This window comes from Limulus polyphemus, unplaced genomic scaffold (genome assembly GCF_000517525.1).
Source record: "Limulus polyphemus unplaced genomic scaffold, Limulus_polyphemus-2.1.2 Scaffold3819, whole genome shotgun sequence".
NCBI lineage: Eukaryota > Metazoa > Arthropoda > Merostomata > Xiphosura > Limulidae > Limulus > Limulus polyphemus.
The window spans coordinates 64,743-88,413 of record NW_013669429.1 but is presented as its reverse complement, the minus strand read 5'-3'; the positions used below and the strand labels follow the sequence as shown (position 1 = coordinate 88,413).

At 32.9% G+C, this 23,671-nt stretch overlaps 1 protein-coding gene across 2 annotated transcripts in view; it reads left to right on the top strand.

Moving 5' to 3' along the window:
- LOC106470096 (protein NipSnap-like) overlaps window positions 1–23,671 on the top strand; it is a 71,468-nt gene that overhangs the window by 16,768 nt on the left and 31,029 nt on the right. For both annotated transcript variants that reach the window (XM_022398662.1, XM_013930623.2), the window contains exons 5-7: window positions 7,736–7,944; window positions 11,068–11,099; window positions 18,137–18,228. In XM_022398662.1, coding sequence (XP_022254370.1) covers window positions 7,736–7,944; window positions 11,068–11,099; window positions 18,137–18,228 — 333 coding nt within the window. The remainder of the gene's footprint in view (window positions 1–7,735; window positions 7,945–11,067; window positions 11,100–18,136; window positions 18,229–23,671) is intronic.

Below are 23,671 nucleotides of genomic sequence, written 5' to 3'. Positions count from 1 at the left end.
GAGGGAGTACTTTTAAACTTAATTTGATCTTCTTAATTTTGTCATACTGGAAAATTATCTAAGTCCTTCACTTTCTGACTTCAAAAAATCTGGTGTTTTCCTAGCATGTGCATTAGTTGGAAACTACAACTCGTGCATTTTCTAATGCATTAATTGTAAGCTGCTATGTGAAAGGTTCCTGATTTTGCTGTTGCATATCATTACTCGAGTCACTATTGTTCATTGTTACTCGAGTTTGCTGTCTCCACATGGATTTCTGCAATTATATTTCAGGAAGTTTTTAACAGTGGAAGATTACCATAGTAGCTTTCCATTCTCAAACAATGGTGGTGATTCTTTCCACCGTTTCTTATAATTACCTGAAATTGTAAGTGGGTATTAAGTATTTATTACCACTTCATATAGCACTATTTCATGTAGCTGTTGCTATTTTTATATAGCTGGTATTAAGACAGTGGTTGTAACTGTTTTCTATAGTTGGTGACTTACGCTAAATGCACTGCTATTGTTTGTTTTGCATGTATTATTAGTGTCACCTTAGTCTATTAAACACTTGTGTATAGCAGGCTGTTGAAGAACATACGTGTGTGTCATGTGGATCTAACAAGGTAAGCATGTTACTGAGTCTGTTTACATTGCATTAATGTGTTGTATTATCTTAGAAGAAACATTATTCTGTTCTGATGAAGTTATTTTGTTGCTATTTGTCTTTTGTTACATTACACTGTGACATTGATGGAAGCCAGTCATTAAATCTGTGATGATACAATTTTTGCCTTCAAGATGGTCCTTTGAGAACAATTTTACATTGTGTTTGTTGTAATTTCATACCAGTACATGTGTTTGTTCTTTGTTGTACATTTGTTATTTATTTTGATTAAGTTCAGTGTGGTGGTTGGGTGGAAAAAAGCCAATGCAAAAACATGTAACATTCAACTGAATGCATATGTACATATGTAGCTTAAAATTTATTCCCCATAAATGGACATCAAAAACGTATGAAACAAGATTAATAAGAATTGTTAATTTAAAAAGTGGGAATATGGATTGTCAAAAAAGTACAGAAACAAGTTGAATCAAAATTCAAAGATTATATTTTCAAACCTACAACTTGGGAATCTAAGAAAAAGTAAACAAACAAGGCTGAAAGAGTGTCTACATTATTTTCTCAAGCTAATAAATGATATTTGACTCCACTAATAATGATAATTATTATAGAAATTATCAATTTGCCAATTGATACTCCTCTTTAGCCTCATGATCAAGTTTCCTTTGCCTAAGTCTAGCATCATGCGATTCATTCTTTTCTTGTTTAAGTCAATCCCTTTCATCAGAAACAAAACTTAAAAAGTCTGAACCATCCAATTCCATTCTTATTTTCCAACTTCCATGAGCCTTTTTATTTCTAGAGCTGGTTTAAATTTACGATGAGCTACGATACATGGAACTCTCTTGCTATCATTAATTCAGAGAACAAGAGTAATAACACAATGAAGACAATTTGAGGGGCCAACTTATAATAAATTATCACAAATCAGTTGTTACTAATAAAGCTCTAATTTGTAAAACAAGCAATGGTTGTGTTTTCTGTACTCAAACCCAACAGAATGCTAAAGATGACAGTTTCTTTTTAAAATGGATACCAGCTGGGCCCCTGTAAATTGTCACGTGCCATGCAAAGTTTATGACATTTAATACATGATTAAGGAACACCAGCAAGAAACTGCAGAGTACTATACACACAAACAGAGCTCATGGAGTAGACACCTGATTAAAGTGGAATAAATAAAGGCAATTAAGACTTTTATTAAATTGATATTCTGAACTAAACAGCTTTAAACAAACAAAATAACATGATTAACAAAGATTACAAAATGAATATGAATAATTATAATTACAAAACATTAAAAGAAATTAATCACAGTCACTGACACTTCAATCATTAAGCACTACCAATAACCAGATGTTTGATTATGGTGCTATATTCACAATTTCCATATTGCTTCAAAATACAGCATCACGACAAGTAACGTGAATGTATAGGTGGTAAATGAACAATGTCGCCACAACACTGAAGATGAAATACACTTCAAATGAGTCCTGTGCAGTTTAAATATGTACAATCTCACCAACTATGCTTCCCCAGTTAAATTCTGGATCCTTTGAAGATCAGCAAACTGCTTCTCTTTGTCGCATTTGGCGAACACCAGCAAAAGGAACTTCAAATTAAAAATACCTTCTTTTTATGAAGGAAAAGATGACATGGGTGCAAATTTACCTTGATTTGAATGGTATGCATCTGATCAAGGTTGGGATAAGGATTCAGGGTGAGCTATTAAACTAAGTACCCTTCTCACAGGTAAGGACTTAGATGTTTTATTCTGCCTTAAACACAAATGAGGCTTATGACTATGATACACTGAAAGAGGCCGTACTTAAAAGATATGTGTTCACAGTTTGTAACTAGAATGACTAATTATTTGACAAGATAGGTTGAGATATTTAAAACTGTCAATTCTTGTGATGTGTTGGTAGATCTTTTACTTAACTATCTTAACACATGCTCAGCCAATTTGACTGACCATGTGCTCTCTTTGTTCTCATTTAAAGTTTATATAGTTTTGATACTACTAACGTTTAATATAGTATGTATATTTTCACAAAATTTGGCACACTTTCAGTAAACCTTACAAGTCTTTTACATACAAAACATTTTATTTTTCAGTGAAGTATTTTTGATAAACACAAAAACTATTTGTCAAGTATTATATTTTACTAGTCTAATCTAACAATTAAAAAGTGATTTTCATGTTAAGATTAAAAATACTTTTCTTCATCTCAAAAATCTGAAATATCATTTGGTAATCTCTGGAACTTCTGACATACATTTCAGATGTTTGTTTTCAGTAAAATTTTATATTTTATTGGTTCTTTTATATACCCTAACTCTATACAAGGTTGGTCAATTTGACCTTTTTTTCTTTCTAGAATGACTTCAAATTGTAACATAAAATGATATTCATTTATCCTAAGTATTATTAAACTCTTAACAATATACATCTATTTATACTTAAATTTTATTCTTTTATTGCCCTTTGAACCATGTCTAACTACCATTCCTGCCATTATAAGTTGTAAATCACTTGGGGAATGTGGAATAAACACGAAAAACAAAAAATAAGGTACTTACCCGAGTCTTCTTTTTTTTTTGCTGTTGACTGTCGATGACACTTAACCCTGCTTTTTTATACTAATGGTAGTAATGCACTAAATAATTTTCATTTAATTAAATAATGCACCAAAGAACATAGAATGATAACATGCAAAAAGCACACAATTTCCCCTAACTATAACAATTTTTTTGATTTGATAACTATGCGACAAGAGTCATTACAAATTCATCCAAACTAGTCATTGTCTTTCCTGTGGGAATGAAGCTTGTACTAACAGAGAAATTGACAATTCTCCATTCAGAAAACAAAATAATATAATATATCATTTGAGAGATGAAAACCTTGGCTTTGTATTGGTTATACATATTATAGAATTCAATGTAAGAGAGAACTATTAACAAATCCTGAAAGAGAGGTTGTGACAAGTAGGTGTGGCAAGAGGGGTCGGATTTTATATTTGATAGTTCTGTAACCAAACAAAATTGAAGGCTATAAAATTTATGGTTTGTCTGAGCAATGACAATTTTATAGTGAGTAGCTTATGCTAAATTTCATACTTATTGGAGGTATGGTGAATAAAATAGAGAAGAGTGGATGGATAGAGAAAATGTCACATTTCTCACACTAGGGGAAATTCAGGATTTTTTTAAATATTGCCTTATAAAATTAAGAACTTAAAATTTATATACTATTAAAATATGGATTATTAGCTATGATTTTATGCCATACTAATTGGTATAACATAAAGAGAAAGTAGTTTAAAAAATTGTGAATGTAAGACACTAAAATATCGTGACATGTGCAGTAAATGATGCTTGGGCAGAAAGGGTTAAAGAGTAATTTATTAAAACCATAAACATGGATCTAATAGTAGTTCTAATAAGCCAGGGTTTTCCTTGTTTATTTGAGGTATGCCTAATCATATAACTAAGAACTGTAAGCAATGCTTCAATACAACCACAACTGCAGGTGATGGTTTGGAAATCTCAATAAGTACAGTTGAAAATAGCCACAGTAATCTTCATATTACTCAAACATCTTCAGATGGTCACCTACAGATGCCAGGTAGTGGTGAGTGTAAAGATTGTACAGCAAAAGATAAACCAAAAACAGCATGTATGGTTCGTATATATAGTTAAAAATAATCCCCATTTCCAATTAGCAAGAGAACAAGGGTTTGTTACTTTGCAGTGTGGACATACATTATTACCAATGCTTTTATCAGCATGTAACACAAGCCAGGCTGAGACACTACCTGTAAGTGAGAGTTTAATAGGTTCCAAGAAAGTGAGTGTATTATGAGATACCATATCTAGTGTGTTTTTATAGATGGAATAGCATGAAGAATCCCCCTGGCAGGATAGATGTTAAAACACCATATTACTCGAGTGTGGTAGAAACTATGTCTAATCCTACATATAATTTAGAACTGGGGAACACTGCAGGGGTTAAGAGATTAGGTGGACCAGATATGACATGGCAGGATGTTAAGCAGACAGACAAATTGGTACAAATACTAAGTGAATTTAATATGATAAGTGAAGTAGATAATGTAGTGTTGCAACTCATGGGAAAATGTAGTGCTGTAGAAACTAGAATCCAGGCTAGAAACAGAAGTAAACTCTATAAAGGTCTTAAAGTTGTTGAATCCTATGATGCAGAAGTTATAGTTGAAAAGGTTAAATATCAGCTCAGAAGTTGAGACACAGACCAAAAAATAGGTAGGGAAAAAAATGTTTTTAATGGATAAAGGCATTACATTTTGACACCAATTGTCAAGTTTGGAGACACCATCAAGCACATTATGGTTCTGTGTGATTTTAGGATGAAGGTCATGAAAGATGCACAGAACTAAATTCTAGGAGGTCACCAAGGTACAATAAAGACTGCTTACAAAGTAGTGTTCAATTTTTTCTGCCCAAGATTGCAAGGAGATGCTTGTCGCGAAGGATTGGATAACCAAAGTACAATTAGGGGATGTGCCAGTAATTGATGTATCATTTGTTTGAGTTGCAGATGATTTGGTAGGTCTAATCAACTCCACTTCAGAACAAAGACTACGCTACCAGATACTCAGAAGCAGCTCTGTTGATTTGATAGGTCTAATCAGCTCTACTTCAGAAAAAAGAATATGCTACTAGATACTCAGAAGCAGCTCTGTTGATTTGATAGGTCTAATCAGCTCTACTTCAGAAAAAAGAATATGCTACTAGATACTCATAAGCAGCTCTGGTGATTTGGTAGGTCTAACCTGCTCTACTTCAGAACAAAGACTAATGCTACTAGATACTCAGAAGCAGCTCTGGTGATTTGATAGGTCTAATCAGCTCTACTTCAGAACAAAGACTATGCTACCAGATACTCGGAAGCAGCTCTGGTGATTTGATAGGTCTAATCAGCTCTACTTCAGAACAAAGACTATGCTACCAGATACTCGGAAGCAGCTCTGGTGATTTGATAGGTCTAATCAGCTCTACTTCAGAACAAAGACTATGCTACCAGATACTCAGAAGCAGCTCTGGGGATTTGATAGGTCTAATCAGCTCTACTTCAGAACAAAGACTATGCTACCAGATACTAAGAAGCAGCTATGTTGATTTGGTAGGTCTAATCAGCTCTACTTCAGAACAAAGACTATGCTACCAGATACTCTAGATGTTTACTTGCTCTTTGTACAAACATTAACCTATCAGGAAAATTAAATGTTGCAAGTATACTTTACATAAATAGAGCCATTCCAATAAATGCACATCTCTAGTGTGTATCAAATAGTATTTAAAGAGCTTTTATTTAAAAAGTTTTTTTAAATACTGTAACTTGTGAAGACATTTTGCTTAAAAAAATTTAATATTGAGTTTATTCACTTTTATGGAAAATGTAAGTTTTATTACTGCAGTGAACCACTAGACATACTGTATGATACTCTAAAGGGTTGAAGGATGTTTGATGAGTCCTTTCACTTTGTAATGTGTATGGAGTGGTTGAGTGTATTTTATCTTATTTTGTGTTAGTCATTTGAGAAAGTATCAAATCAGTGTTCTTATGGAGTAACAAATGTTTTAAATTGAATCATTTATCACTTTAATGTGAAATTATAACTTGATTTGTGTTAGGCATTTGAGAAAGTATAAAATCAGTGTTCTTATGGAGTAATAAATGTTTTAAATTGAATCATTTATCACTTTAATGTGAAATTATAACTTGATTTGTGTTAGGCATTTGAGAAAGTATCAAATCAGTGTTCTTATGGAGTAACAAATGTTTTAAATTGAATCATTTTCATCACTTTAATATTAAACTATAACTTGATACAGTATTAACAAGATGAGGTGGGATTCCTCCAGATATCCTCAATGTTTTTTTAGGAAGCAGAACCTATATCTGATTTACAGATTTTACCCTGGTTGTGATAGTTTTATTATGTAATTGTTGTGCAATTGTTATTACTAGAGCAGTATCTGTTTTAATGTTTTTTAGTCTGTAGAAAACAACTTTGCAATAGTTTGAATAAAAACTTAATATTGATACAGAATTAATAATGAATTCATGCTTATAAAGCTGAGATTGGTTTTTTGTAAACTGTAAGTTTTTCTTAGCATGGATACAAGGTCAAGACATACTTAGGCTAGAGCAATTTTAAAGAGTGATATTTTCAGCAGTAAGAGAGGGTCTCACAGGCTTATCTTACTTTGAATTGTTTCATTACATATATTTATTATTAAGGTACATTTAACAACCCATTGAACTTCAAAATTTCTTTTTGTCATGTGTGTATGGAGGATATTGCCTAGCTTGCTTGTACTGCATTTAAATTTTGATAGATATATTTTAAGATGAAAATGGTTGACAAAGCTGTCATTAATGGTCTAAGAGCTTAAAGTAGTCCAACTTTAAAATGTGATATATAGTTTAAAATTATACCTCATAAAACATGTGTATATTTAACTTTTCTGTGAAACAACTCTTCCATAATATGAATTCTAGAATTGTGACATTATTTAGAAAATCCAGTATGCTTGTTTGTCATATGTGTATATTTAACTTTTCTGTGAAACAAATCTTCCATAATATGAATTCTAGAATTGTGACATTATTTAGAAAATCCAGTGTGCTTGTTTGTCATATGTTTATATTTAATCAGATTGTTGGAATACTGTTATCTAAACGGTTTAGCTTATTTGCCAAAATAAAATGAAATGTATAACCAAATAGCATTAGGCAGCTAACTTGTGATTCAAAATTATTTGCATTTGTCGAAACCTGAGTTATTTCTGGTGTTTATTTTAGGGGGAACTATACAATAAATTAGAATTATAAACTTATTGCATATTTACAGATTTTTATCCTTTTAATTCAATATGATTTTTTTAAAATTTTAAACAGTTCTTTTCATGTTGAAAACTAGTTTTTACTCTGCTAAAGTAATTTGTTAATAAATTGCTTGTTTTTTGTTGATTTTAATACTTCAATAGTGCAATTCTAAAAAAATGAGCTTATTAATGTGTTGGAAATTTGTAGTATTTAACTCTTCCTATTTTATCTGTATCTCTCTTTTTCCACAGTACATATTTGGCGGTATAACGATTATACTGCTGCCAACAGAGCCATGGAAATGTACTGTACAGATCCAGAGCTTCAGAAACTTCAAAAAGATCGAGTGAAACTTATACGTAGTCAAGAAAACCAACTTATGCTAGCCTTTAGTTTCTGGGGCCACCCAATAGCACAAAAATGGGACTGCAATTATGAAATGAGGTCTTACATTTTAAAGGTAGTCAGTGTGATTCATGTAAATGCTTTTATTTTTCCTGTGACTTTAACATATTAGTACAAAAGTATAATATAGACAATGGTATAATCTTGTATGGAAAATGTATAGTTTTGCAGTATTGTAGTTTTAACACTTTTAGTATAAAATGGACCAATTTCATTTGTCTTGGAAGCATGAAACCATACATAGCTAATCAAAAACACCTTACGTATGATAGAAAGGTGCGGCCAAAAAATTATTGAGTGTGCGACTTAAAGAAATGAAATTAAAATTGGTGGCCAAACTGGTAGCTACACTTGTAGCATTGGCAAGAATTTTACAGCAAATATTCATTTGTTAGTTAGCTAGGCTGCATATTTTGTTTTTCCAGCCATTGGGCCCTATGTTGAATACTAAATAAGGTACTGCAAAAATCGTAGGGGTATTGAAAAGTCAATTTGTTTCTACTATATTTTACATAAGCTAAAAAAAACATTGTAACTGTAATGTGTATGATGCTAACATTACTCCTTGGAGTTAGCTTTTTTACAAATAATTGGTGTTCCTGTAAAAAGATTAAGTACAGGGTGAAAAATGAATTACCAGCCAATAATAGGTGAAAATTACATGACTAATATGTACATGCTCAATGTTTTTACTCTATATAATTGGTGTCTTTAGGAGCCAACCCCCATAATATGTATGAAGAGCAGGAGTAAAAGAATATCAATACACATAATATTAAATTTTATTGCACACACAGTCTTAGGATAATTACTTTTAATTAATTAAGGTTGCTTTTCTACTGGTAAAATCTTATATTCTCTTAGTGGGGATTGTGTCTTAGTCTAGGCATATATTTGTCCATTGCTATGCATTATATATATATAAATAATTTAGTTATACAGAAACAATAAATACTCACTATATTCTCAAACAACTCTCCATGACAATCTCCAGCTGCAGCTTAATATTTTACACCTCAAACTAATGCAATTAGGTAATCAATAGCTGCAGTAAATCCTCATAAACCATATCAGCATGCTAATAGCTAAGTTTATTCTCATTACAATGTATAAAGTTAGCTACTATATCAAGTAATCCTTTGCCCATAGTTGAGCATAAAAAAGCCAGCAAACAAGATAAGTAAAAAATTGGGAATTTAAAAACCTTCAAATAGGCATCTTAAAAAATTAAGAAAACAAGGCTGGAGATACTGTAGACATTATTTACTCAAACTACAAATACCTATTTTGACTTCATCAAATGTAATTCTAGGTAACAGCATGGAGCCAAAATAGGGGTTTGTAGTTTGAGTAAATAATGTCTACAGTACCTCCAGCCTTGTTTGCTTACTTTTTTACAATCTTTATTTGCAGGTTTTAAATTTTAAATTTTTTATTTGTCTTGTATCCTTGCTTTTGTGCATACATTTTGGTAACACTGCATTCCAACAATGGCTTTTATGTCATGTTGCTTAGCAACAAACATATAACCTAATATTTGTTGTTAGTCTGTGTACTGAAAGTATAAAATGAAATGTATAGACAACAACACTGGAAAAATATTTATTGATTTCTCTCTGTTGATTAAAAAGGTTTGTTTTTTATTAAAACGTTGATGATATAACAGAAAATAGAACATAAATGATTTAAGTTTAAAATTGAATTGATATTTTTACTTTCATGATGCATTTTATCTTGTACCTTTGCTTCTGTGCATGTTTTTTTCTCAGAATTAATATTTATATTGATATCTCATGCTTGTAATGTGGTATGGTTTTGGAAAAATGATAACGGTTACTTGGAACTGCTTTTCTCACTGTAGAAATTTGGATGATAAATCATGTTAAACACATTCTAATATGACACACCACATTACATGATTTATGTTTCAGTTTCAAGTTACTTGCCTTTTGGGTGAGAACTGATATCAGAGTGATAATTAAAGGTTTCTACATGTCCTATATGTGTTGGTACACCTTGCACTTAATATTTTTGCTGAAAGTTTAATGCACATTATTCAGTTACAACAAACAGCTCAAAGAATATGCAAGTGTTGAAAAAACATAATTACATATATAGTTATAGGATTATCTTCATTTAAAAATTAACTAAAACTATTATATATATGGTTGTACAGACTTGGTGATTTGAGTAATCTTTAGGCAAACTAAACTAAAAAAACAAAGGTTAGGAAAAGACATCTCAAAATACCATACATATGATTTTAATTATATTCTATTAATTAATGTTGTTGTTTTTGTACGTTATAAAATATGGTATATATACACACTTTTACTGTTTCATGTGTGAAATATTCTTGTGTTGTGTTTACCTGACACATAATAAACTGGTATCCTGAAGATGTATGAAATTTCTCATTTTATTTCATCTTTAAAGTAATTTTGTCAAATTTTGTGTTTACATGAATCATAAACTGTTATCTTGAAATTTCTCATTTTGTTTCTTAATATATAGTATAGTTGCTTCCATTTAAATGTTTAGATAAGTTAAAAACAAATTGTTAACATACATATTGGCCACTTTGATTTTGAAATACAAGATGGGCCATGATTTATACCATATTAAAGAAAATGAAACAAATATTAAAACAGCAAACCTTGCTTCATGATTTTGCTGTATTTGTATGAGAGTGACTCAATTTTGCACACTTAATCACTTTAATATTCCCATGTGTAAAAGTCACACAAAATAAAACAATATTAGTATTTTTTATATCTTTTACTGTTATTATTGTATACTGTTTATAGATAATTAGTGTTTACTTGTAGTCATTCTTTTGGTATTTAAAAATTGAGTAACTAAACTTTTTAAGTATAATAGTAAAAATATTCTGAAAGGATTTGTAGAGTTTTTATAATAGCATTTTAATTTTTCATGTGTTTAATAACCCACAGCATTGCCCATTCCACTGGGGGAAACTTGTGTAGTTGTTCACAGGAGCAAATGCCAGTTTTAGTATAGAATGGCTAGAGTTTAAAACAATGGTTATTTTTTGTTCTGGACAATGGATGTTTTTGTGATACTTTGTCATTAATTTTCAATACGCACGTAGTCATTTCATATGACATATTTATTCACTTGTTTTTCTCCTAGTTACTTTTTTTTTAATTTTTTTCAGCCAGGAACTATGATTGAATGGGGAAACATATGGTATGTTTTTTCCTTCTTAACTGCACGTTTTTATTTCTAACACTATTGTAAATAAGAAATGTGCTTTGCAAGTAAAGTTCACTATAAGCTTACATTTTTAATTGTAGACAAACTGATTCATATGACTGTTCAGGTTTCAGTAGATAATTTTAGCAATTATTAAATATTTAATTTAAAGGAAAATAAGCCTAAGTAGGAAATATATTGTTAAGCTTTAAGAGACTTTGAACATTTGATTAGCAGTCTCAGTAATTTATTAAGATGAAGACTTTGTGCTAGAGTTAAATCTGGATGTTTCAGTTTGTTCAAATGTTTTTAATTTGTGAGGTTGATGTGAAAGGAAATCATAAATAAACTTGGGTATGTACAGTGATACTTGGATAAATCAACATTGCAGTAAATGTTAACCAGTTTCACAAAACATTGAAGTATCTTTTAGATTGTGCTGTATGTTACTAGATAAAAACTGTAAAGAAGAATAGAGAGTTTTAGAATATTTGCATGCATGATACAACAATTGTGAAATAAAAGAAAATATTACTTATGCCTTTATATTCAACTATTGAGTATCAGAACCTGATTGTAACTTGTATCTTGCACAAAGCATTGACATTAACATTATTAACATATTCATAGAAATATTTACATTTTAAGCTTTAAACCTGGATGATATAGCTGAATGGTCCTGCTGAATGTTTCCTTAAAATAATGAAGTGAAAAGAAATTTACATCATTCAAAACACAGTAGCTGTATTGAATAAAGCATGTATGTGTTTAACAAAGTTGAAAGTTAGAATTCTTCCCAGTTTCAATTTGCACTTTACCCAGTAATTGATGTTTATATCTTTACTTGCTGCTACTGAATTGTACTTATTTCACTTTATGACACAGAAAAATTTAACTGTTTTTGAAGAATTTTAGATATTTTGAGATAGCTTTGGATATAACAGATGGTAAAAGTAAAGAGATGCTAGGTTGTAAGTTATTGTGATCTAATGTTATATTTTTTATACCCACTACAAAATTAAAAAAAAATAATGTTTTATCAACATAACTTTTGTCTTGAGCTGAAAATTCCTGTATAATTTAAATTATGTTATTTACATTTAAATACTGCTTATTGAATGAAATAATCTTATTTTTGTTGGTTCATTATGTTCAAACATTATAAAATCTCCCACCTCTTATTGTTTTGTACAAATTTATTTCATTTAATCTTGAGCAGTTATCTTTCATATTCTCATAACTCTACCATTTCAATTATCCTTCGAATACTTCTGAACAAGTTTTATCAATTTTACTGTTCAGAAAAAAGTTAACTGTTAAACACTTTCGTGTAAAACGTTTTGGTTGGCTTGGAGTTTAAGTTATAATTATTTTAAAATTGTTATACTGTGAATATGGCTCATCTACTACAGGTTTATTAGTCATACAATAATCTGTTAATCAACATTAAGTAAAGAATTACTCATTTCCAATACGATTACTTACCTCCTTTTAAAGTTGCAGCTATTCTCAATTTGACTGCTTTCTAATTTCATATTTTTGCTTGCTATTAGCCTTAAACTCCCATCTAATTCCATGTGTATACCATGTGATTCAGCTGTGTTTATGCATGCAAATTAGCATGAGAGAATTCTCCGCCAATAGGAGTGCAACACACCCTCCTATCGCAGCTGACACCCTCTAGGCAGTTGAACCCAATCATCACTTCTTGATTTGACAGGACATTGTTAAGATCTAGTGCTTGATTTCAGACATTATATTTTTTAGTACATTTTGAAAATATTCAGTCACTAGTTTTTGCATTTCAAAGTATATTGTTTATAATCCACTATTGAGTTAGATTTTTTTATTTGATTGTGAATACTATTTCTCACTCAATTGCTGGTAGTTAGTCAATATTTTTGAATTCACAATTTTTATTACGATTACAATGGATACTGACAGTAGTGCCATTTAACAGCCTGTGACAATGACTGCAGGTGTGGCATTATCAGCAGAGTAGTTCTTGAGGAGGTGGTTTATTTCATGTGGGCTGAGGGATCTCCTGATCTTTAAGCAGTTCTGCCATTACCTGAGGACTTTGATCAGGTGATCATTCCTTGGATGGGCAGGCATGTTCTCAGCCTTTGGAAGCACCTAGACTATGCCCACCATTGTTAGACTTGACATCGCAGGTATGTTGTGTTTTGTCTTTATCACCCGTGTCATTTGATTTCTTCCCTTCCTTATTAAATGCAGCACCTAGTTCTGAGTTTTTGATACCCTCTTTGCCTGATGTTGGGGTTCATGCTCAATATTTTGCAGATCAATTACGTATTAGTATGCTGTGCCACCCCATGTACAGCAGGCTCGTGTACTTGCATATCATTATTCAGCAAATCCTTTCTTGATGGACAACAATTGAATTCACTTCTTCCCCTTTTGGGAGTCAGACCCCAATATTTCATGGTGTTTTTCTGAAGGATAATTTGCTTACCTTTGTTTCTTACTTACAACGGTTCTTCAGTATTTGTCATCCATTCACCTTTTGTCATTCTCCTGAGGGTTTATCGGCAGCACTCTGAAATGATACAACCTAAAGCTATCTTGACCTTGATTTGCCCTCTAAGCAAAGCTAAAATTTTCAACAGTGCACCATTCTATTATATCCTTTCATTTTTGTGCCATTGCAGCAATGTGTGCTGATTATGCGACTATCCTTCACCAATCATACTGAAACCTCTATACTGGCACAAGTAGCTCTCTCTACCATTGCAGCACAATCCACACTTTTTTGATTGGAATTCTAATGTATAGACATGTGTTTTAACTTGTTCTCGATGTAACTACAAAATTTTGATTGTGCTTGATCAAAAATTTATATCAGTTTCGACTTCTTATGTTTGATTCCCATTGTTTCTACATTTTTATTTTTGAGATGTTTCTGTTTTCTGAATTATACTTTTTTCATATGAATTCGAGATTTATATGGCAGATGATAATCTTCCCGCCATAAGTAGACAATGGTTCTAACACTAGTCCCCATATCTCAGGGTCGACGATGTCTGCTGGAGAAGACGGGCTTTCATTCACAGGGAGTTCTAATCTTATGCTTGGCTGGCGATTTTTCTCCTTTCAAGTTACAATTTTTTGCAGAGGGATAGAATTATTCTGTGGAAAGTTTCTTTCTATGGCACCTTTCCACCTGTTACTGTGCCTCCTTGTAATCTGCTTGGTTAGGTATTGTTCTTTTTCCCAGGAGATCTGTGGTAAGTTTTCCAGTGTGTATTTCTCACTCCCTGTAGGTCTACCAAGGTTCAGTGATTTTATGTGGGCTCGTGTGGATGGATCTAATTTCTGAACATGATAATTTAGGTTATCCATATTCTTCTCTGCTCATTGTTGGGTAAGTTCGATTTTTATACTTCTTTTACCATCTAGGTTATTTTAGTTTAAAACTTGTATTTGGTTATTCCTTTATGTTTTATTTAAATTTTTACTTCTATTCACTGCTGATGTTATTTAGTTTTTAAGTTCTTTTTTATTTACTACTAGTCACATCTAATTGGGGATTGGTTTTTAGTCAAACTTTGTATTGTTAACTGTTGCATTTTATTATCTTGTTCTTCAGGGTAGGTTTCATTTTCTTGTCCTTTGTCTTATAGATTTTTTGAGTGGACTTATATTTAAAGGTAGTTTTTCTTCTCAGTTCCTTTAGTAGTCTTGTTTTTTAGGTGTTACATATTGTTTTATGTTTTAGGTCGAATTTAATAGTTTTGCAGGTTTGTTATTTTTATGTAATTTGTAGAATTAATACGTTTCTAAGTCTTGTTAGTTCGTTAGTAGTGAGTACTTTCTCTAAGTTCTTTAATTTTTGTGTCTTTTTGGCTACATTTTACAACAGTTCCATAGTTTATATGGGTTTTCTCTGTGGGTTTCTGCCTTCTGTTCGATTCCCCTCTATCATCTCCCAGATCTCTTTCCCTCCTCCTCAGGATTGTAACTAGTCCAGTCATCTTGCTGAGTCTGTTCGAGTCCTCTTACACAAAGGAGATATCTAACAGGTGGTGCCCACTCAACCGGGATTTTACTCATCTATTTGTTTTGTCTCCAAAAATATCGGAATTTGGAGTCCCATCATCGATTTGTTCTGGCTGTATCCATATCTGGTGACACCTCGCTTCATCATGGAGTCCTACTTCTCACTTTGGTGGGTTTTTGCCCCTGTGTCACATCTTTTTCTTTGGTTCATCTACCAGGATTATGTCTTCCAGTTTGGGTGCTACCATTCTGTCTTTCTTCAGATTATATGTTTGGTCAAATGGTACACTCTTTTGCACATCATCTTCACTCACTGTGTCTTCGAACTCACCATTTCTTAGATGACTGGTTTCTGCTCGCCTCTTCCTGTGTCCAGTCAGTCACTCATACCTGCTTTCTTCTATGAGAAGTTGTTTGGGTGGGGTTTCTTATGAAGTTGGAGAAGTCCTTTACTCCCCCCTCACAGTATCTTATTTATTTGTCATCAAGGGTGCCATTGGACAGGTTTGGCCTGGGTTATGACTTTTTATTGTCCTCAAGAAGACTTGAGATTGGCCTCCTGTGATTGATCTCTCCCATCTGAATCACTTCCTCTACATGCATCGGTTCACCATGGAATCCTAACTGTCTCTCAAATGAACCTTCTTCCAGAGCTTTGGATGACAAAATTCAACATGTCGAATACTTATCTTCACATTCCTGTTGCTCGGGTTTCACATCAGTTTCTATGTTTTATCCACAAGGATCACTTTTATCAATTCTGAGCTCTACCATTTCTGTTGGGTGGTCCAGTTGTTTGCCTGATTTTTTCCTTCTCGTGGGTTCAATTTCTATTATTTCATGGATTACTGGCTCCTTCTGGCTCCATTATTTGCAGAATCTTCCTCTCACACCCAAATTCTCCTTAGAAAAGCTGATTGGGTGGTTGGTTTATCAAGGGAAGAAGTCCATTTTCCATACCACTCAATATCTTGTTCATCTCTGGGTGTTTTTCAACTCACATCTCAGTTGAACCCAGCCTTCTCCTCTTCATCTGTAGTCCATGGAGTTTTTAGTTCAGAGGGCACTAACAGCACTTTCTTTCCCTGCATGAGATGTTCTGTCTTTTTTTTTTGGGACTTGGGCATCACTGGAGGCTCTTATCCCTAAGGATGATGCTTACATGTGTTCTTTGCAGTGGGTACTACTAATTCATTGGCATCTCCTCAGGGACCCTCTAGATTTACAGATATCCCTTCCTGCTTCTCTTCACTCTGACTTCCTCTGGTAGTTAGATAGGGACAACTCAACAGTGGGAATACATATTCCTTCTGCCTGTTTGGATGGTCATGATTCAGGAGGAGTTAGGTCTTCACATCAACCTTTGTCAATTTGATGGTTGTCTCTTACATCCATCTATTTCTCATGATATTTTGCCTATCACCCTTACCGGTTGAGTTCATCAGGTTATCCATATAGCATATTCCTCCCATTATCCTCAATCCTGCTAGTTGTTGTGTGTATCATCCCACCTTATCTGTCACCTCCCGATGTCCTTGGCCACTCATTTCCATTATTCTTTGGAGGATATTATTCAAGCCAGCTTGTGGACCACTCCCCACAACTTTGTGTTGCATGACTTGTACCATCTGTCACTTTCCTCCTCAGTTGGATATCATCTTCCCCCTGTAGCTGTTCTCCATATGCTGGTACAACTCCAAGGGGGTGTTATTTTTGTTTCATTTTGTTTTCAGGGGCCTACTTAGCATATTATGGATCCCACTCTGTGGTGAATGGTGCCTGTCATGGTATACTGATATCCTAAATATGAACCATGAGATCTGTATGGTCAATCATGCTCACTGTTGAGATGGGGTTTTCATAAGACCTATTGCAAGTTCTTCCTCAGGAATTAGCATGAGTAAAGCAGAAAGAGATTGCTTTTCATCTCTTTCTGCTCTAGATTGCCAGAATTGGGAATGGTCTGCTTTTCAAAATAGGGTTTCATGGTCACCCATTGCACTTTCTCTGACAATGCATTTCTCAGGACTCACCAATGCATTTCTTCCCCCCTTCTTCCAGTGGAGTATGAGAGTCTTTACCCTTCCCACCTCCTAGCTGCTGCGATGGTGGATCATAGAGGAATCTTCCTGAGTGTGCACAATTTCACTCAGTCAAGAGTAGATCAATGGTGTTCTGCCTATGTAGAAGGCATAACTATCCTCCTGCCATGAGTCAGATGTCTTGTTCCAGATGCCACCAGTCTGGACTGGATTTTTCCATCTATTTTGCAGTTCGACTCTCTACCTGGGAACCCTTCCTCCTTCTGCCACCTGAATTTCAGTTCCTAGGTGACTGGTTTTGGTTGGAGCTGGACCAGCCAACATAAGTCCCCACATATAAGTGGGCTGGACTGGAATTGACCCTCTACATTGCACTTCCACCTTTCTGATGTCATCCAAATGTAAATTCCCAGGGTATCCTGTTCCAGGGTGTGTCAGATTTGCACGCATGTTGGTTTAGGCTCTTTGAATGGAGGCTCCACTTCCCTTCTAGCTCCTACACCTGAGGTGAATGGTTGAGGACCTTCCTCCTCCTAGTGCCCAGTCGAGTTCCTCCCAGTGCCATTAGTCTGGACAGGAGGTGACCTTTTGATTCCAGTCCACCATGCCTTAGCCACTCTACCACACATTCCTGAATGTGGGATTCTAGCTATAGCTGTGAACGTAGGTAAGTAATTGTATTATAACTTAATATTTTCCTACACTGAAAATATATTTTTGATAGATACTTACTTCTCTCTCACACTTTCTTCCTGTCTTCCCCACTTCCACTGTTGTTTTTCATGTCTAATCTCAAAGTGAAAATTGCAATCCAGAAAATTTAACAGCTAAACATTGGCAGTACAATTGTTTCAGTTCTTTGAGTGGATGTCAAGGAGTGTTTCATGAACTAGTTCTGTGTCTAGTAATTTAATGAATATCATTGTTTGAAGTTTTTTTTATGAAAGTGGACATTGTATTGTACTTTAGGGCAAGAGCCATCACATACAGGAAAAAAAATCATGCTGTTGCTGGATTTTTCTCACAGATAGGACAATTGTATATGGTACATCATATATGGGGTGAGTTGATATTGGTTTAGCTTTTCCTTTTATTAATTATATTTACAAAGCAGAATTCCAACTTAATCTGATTTCAACAGCTGATGTCTAAAATATTGTAGAGCTGTAATATTTGTTATAATATCTGTAGAATATATAAAATTGATATGTACTTTTCTGTAGTATAAAGGATTTCAGAGTTTGTATACTTTTTTTAAAGTTTTCATCTATCGTTAGCAATATTAGCATACATGTGATGATATAGCTGTAAATATAGTAATTCATAAATATCTACAAATCGTAAATTGAGAAGTTAAGATGGCTGTTTTGTGGAATTTGTGTGTTAGTACTTTTAGAGACAGATACGAGTATGAATTTTTATCAAATCTGCATGTAGCCAATTTCTTTTTTTTAAGAAATTGTGAAAAAAAATCAATATAAGCAAACGTTATTGTTTAAGTTTGGATTAATTTTTTTTTAAATCGTAAGGCTTAACTAGCCTGATTAGGTTTTTAGCCACATTTAGGAAGAGTTATTAACTGAAATGTTTTGTGGCTTGACATTTGATATTTTGATCAATTTACAGATTGGACTTTTATATTAGAAACTATTGATGAAATTGGTGAATTCCATTTTTTTTAAATTTAATAATAAACTTGTATGAACTATATTTCAATGTTTTAGTAATGATTAGCATTTTTATTCAGTCTGTTGGAGAAATCTCCAATCAGAAGTGAAACTGATAAACTTGTGTGCTTGTATATAATACAGATTTATGTTTGTTAATTTTTTTAATGCTGTACTGCAAGTATGAAAAAAAAATCAGTAGTCAGTATCATTACCAATTCTTAAATTTGTGGATGTTTTTCACCACTTTATTGTTGTAAAAAGATGTTTTTTCTTTAACTCAGTGTTACAAGTAAGGGTGACATTCTTATAAACTGATATATCCAGATTCTTTGATCATGCTAGTTTGACACTTATCACATTTATTGTTTTCTGTTGTACTGCCAAAATACTTTGATAACCATCCACATAAATAGAAGCTCAAGAAGAGATGCTATAGAAGAACCAATTCTTTGTTTTCACACAAGTTTTTATCTGTTGTAAATTATAAAACTTTTGTTTATTTTATTCACAACGTTTAACCACATTTACCTGGCATCATCAAGTGGCATACAAGAACTGAGGCTAACGGAATTTAATTTAATAAAAGAGAATCATGTGAGAATCTATAACAGTAGTAATCTACAAGCATACAACTGACCAATTGTAAACAATAAAATAATTTATCAATGAACTGTCAAATTTAAGTGTAATAAAACTTTTAGGCTAGAGTCTAAGTATTAAAATATGTTCTATGTACAAAAGAGAAGGGAATTAAAATAGATGTAAATGAACATCTTTGTATTTTTTAAGAATAGGGTTATGTTTCTTAGTTAATAGGGCTTCTTTTATTTTTTGTGTATCAATGTTGCCTTCTCTGCTGAGCATTTTTACCAGGGAAGAATCAAAAGAATGGTTTTTTATAAACATATGTTCAAAAACATGAGATGGAGGTTTTAAATGTTTTCACGAATGAGTAGAAAGTTGTCTGTCAGTCTCATCAATATAACAATTTTTGCAATCTGTACATTCAATTGTATACACATTTCCTAAAGTATCATTATACATATATCTAACTTCTTTCCAGGTAAAAATATTAATTGTACTTTAATGTCAATTTTATACTTTCTGACTGTTTTTAAACAGATTTTTTTTGACAGCATGAGATAAGTTTGGGATGAATGGTAAAATACAAGTGATAGGGACATATTCAGTAGAATTATTTTCTGTGTCAGTTTATTTTTAAAAGAACCAATTATTTTATTAACAACAGTGGGAGGGAAATTGTTTTGTACACAAAACTGAAATCTAAGGTTCTCGTTTTCTTTTTTGAAACAGTCAGTGTTGGAACTTATGATTTTATTTGTATGGATAGCTCCTTTTTTTGGCATGAAGGTAATTCCAAGGAACATAAAGCCCAGTGTGAGTGTTCTTGTGAAATACAGAGATTTGGAAGCCTGTGTTTATCTTTTTAACACGTAGAAATGACATTTGTCATCAACTCCTTTCTCAATCATGAATTTTATGTTTTATGTCTGGTTTAGGTAACCTGAACATTATACATGATATGAGTTTCTCTCTCATTGAAGGCTGAAAAAATGTCATCAACATACTGAAAAATAAAATTTGTTTATAAAGTGAATTTGAGATGGCAGTGTCTTCAGTTTTTATCATAAATATATTGGCAAGTACTGGAACTACAGATTTCCTATACTTAGGCCATCAATTCACACCTTCAAACTGGAAATTGGAAGATTTTGCAGCAAGGAAAAACATTTTACTTTCATGAATGATGTTGTAAGAATTTGAATCCACATGTGAATAAGTGTGTTTATTTGATGAACTAAAACGTTCCTGAATAGCTATTCTTCTAGCAAAGTCTTTTAATCCTGTTTTAAATTCAAGTCTAGGGAGATTTCTGGGTGTGATAGCATAGTTGAAACCTTTTTTTTATAAAAATTTAATTTCATAAGTGGATAACTGGTGGCTGTATAGGTTAAAAACGACTCTATTTTTTACAATGTAGTGGAAGAGAAGTAGGCCTATTCACTTGAAGATATGATTTTTGTGGGTTTTTTTCATTTTTTAAAATTTCTTTGAATGCCTCTCAATTACACTCCTTTTGTGATTGGTGTCATTATTATTATTAATAAGTTGGGAAACTACATCATAATCGTTTTTAGGGAAAATTGTTCTTAAATTTTGATGTTGTAGGGAAATAGTTTTGTTTAACTTTGATAACAGTCTGTAATTTTCACCTGATAAAAACTTTAGTTTTTTCTAATATTCAATTCTAAGTTTTGTTGTTTCATGACACTCATGAAAGAATTTGTTCTAATAAAGAAACAAGCCCAATGTTGGAATATACACACAGGTTGTGTTTGTTATATTAAAACAATTTTTGAGCTTCATCACATTGTTACAGTCCATGTAATCATGTTTAAACATGCTCTGTATTATGACCATGCATGTTGACAATAGCCCTGCAGTGTAGTTTCCATTATAAAAGGCTCTGTTATAAAGTTATCATGTCCAAAGCACATTCAAGCTCCTCAAAGATGTTCCATAATACATCTAGTGTATTTTGATGGTTTTCCAGTGCCTATTTTAATAGTAATTGCACAGAAATACATAGGCACTGAGTCCTTTGAATTGATCACTATTTTCTTTTATATGGAATAGCACTTCTGCCTCTTTAATTCTCCAGATGCTTGAGGTATGAAACAGTTGAACAGGAGGTACGGCTGGATGTATTATCTTGGTGAACTCGTATCCTGTTGGTCTTGTTTTATGACAGAGATCCTTCGTGGTTAAACTGCATATCATTATCTAGGGTATGTAGATGGCTTTTGCAACTGATCTGTATGTTCATGGATTTTTACCTGTTACGAGACACTACACTTTGCTTACCATAACTTGTATATGACTTGTTTCAGATTTCCTTATGAATTGTCCTGGTGCCCCAAGTGATTCATATGTTTTTTGTTTTCAAGTGATATTAAGTACAAGAAATAATCCTGTCTTGGAAGTCCCAAATCTCTGCTCTGAACACATTTTTATGTTCTGAGTGCATGAATATTTTGTGTTGTAAATGGCTGTTACATACATATGCTGTCATAACCAGCACCATCTCCACATTTTCACTCGTTAATCACTTCTCGATTGATAATAGTACTGTACAGACATGCTTGATTTTGCTCACAAATTTCTCAACATTTTCTTTTATACTACAGACTTAGTTTTTCTTTACTGTGTTTTTGTTATTTCTTTATTTACAAGGGTCTTTTTGCTAGTGTATTGCAGATCCCACTCTGTGGTGAATGGTGCCTGACTAGGTATACTTTTTTTTTGGAAAATCTGCACTGTCCATCCTGTTACCATGCTCTTCCCACCGTGGACTTGATATATGATTCCAGATGCTGTCAGTTGTTGGTTGTGTGTCTCCTTTGAATTGTCATCTGTGCAGAAACAGTTACGTCACAGGATTAGGTTGTGCACACTGTGGAGATGGGGGTGTTCTGTAGGACCATTAGTAGTTCTCTCTAGTGATATTTTACTTCATAAATATGTTCATCCCAGACTGTAAACTTGTGGACAAACAAGTAAATCAGGCAGGGATTGCTCCCCATCTTTGATGCCCTGTGGTGTTGTGACTTTCTACCATGAACCTAATATACAATTCCAGATACCACCGGGTGTTGGTTGATTGACTCCGTTGACATGGTAGCTCTGCTTTTGAAAATAGGGTATTGTGGTCATCTGTTGCACTGTCTCTAGTGGTGCAGTCCTCCAGATTCTCTGATGCATTTTCCCCTCCTTCCTTCTAGTGGAGTATGCAAGTCCTTGTCGTTTACCAGTTCCTAGTTGCTGGGGTGGTGGACCATGGAGGCTTGTCCTCCTGAGTGATGAAGTATACCACTCAGTTTAGAGTAGAGTGTTGGCATTCTGCGGGTGTTGATGGCATATAGCACTTCCCTACTGCAGACCTGATATACAATTCCACATATTGCAAGGTTTTGGTTGTAGCACTACACCTTATTGACTCTCTCAACATGGGGTCGGTCAATTTGACTGAGTCACGTGACTTTTTGTATTCGTTTAAAGTCTTTATAAATTTAATACTTATAACACTCAATATTGTGTATATCTTCACAAAATTTGGCAGTATTTCAGTTAATATTACAAGTCTTTCACTTACAAAAACTAATATTTCTTAGTGAAGTATTTTTAATAAAATAAAGATTTGTCCATGAATATATTGAGTATTTGTTTTGAATAGTCTGTGTGCAAAGTAATTTTCATGTTAAAATTAAAAATACTTTCATCATCTCAAAAATACCAAATTTCCTTTGTGTAATTCCTAAAACCTCCTAAAGCTTTTGAAACTTTTTTCACTAAATCTTTATAGTTTATATGTTATTTTCTCTACCCTATATCAAAATGGGATTGGTCAATTCGACCAACCTCGTAACCACCAAAAAAACATCGAAATAAACCTAAATTACCCTTTTTTTCTTTCTAGAAAGACTTCAAATTGTAACATGAAACTACGATCATTTATCCTAAGCATCTCCGGTTCATAACATTATACATCTATTTATAATTAAATTTTATTATTTTATCGTCATTTGAACCATGTCCAACTACTGTCTGTGCCATTATAAGTTGTAAATCACTCGGGGAATGTGCATCTCACATTACGCTGTTGAATTACATTACCCACAAGTTGCTCACGTACGTGCCTCATGAACCATTTAAATTATATTATTATGATTATTACTTTAATAACTTAAAAAGATCCATACTTTTAATTTTAGTTACTTTTATAATAATAAATAAAGAATAAATATGAAAAACA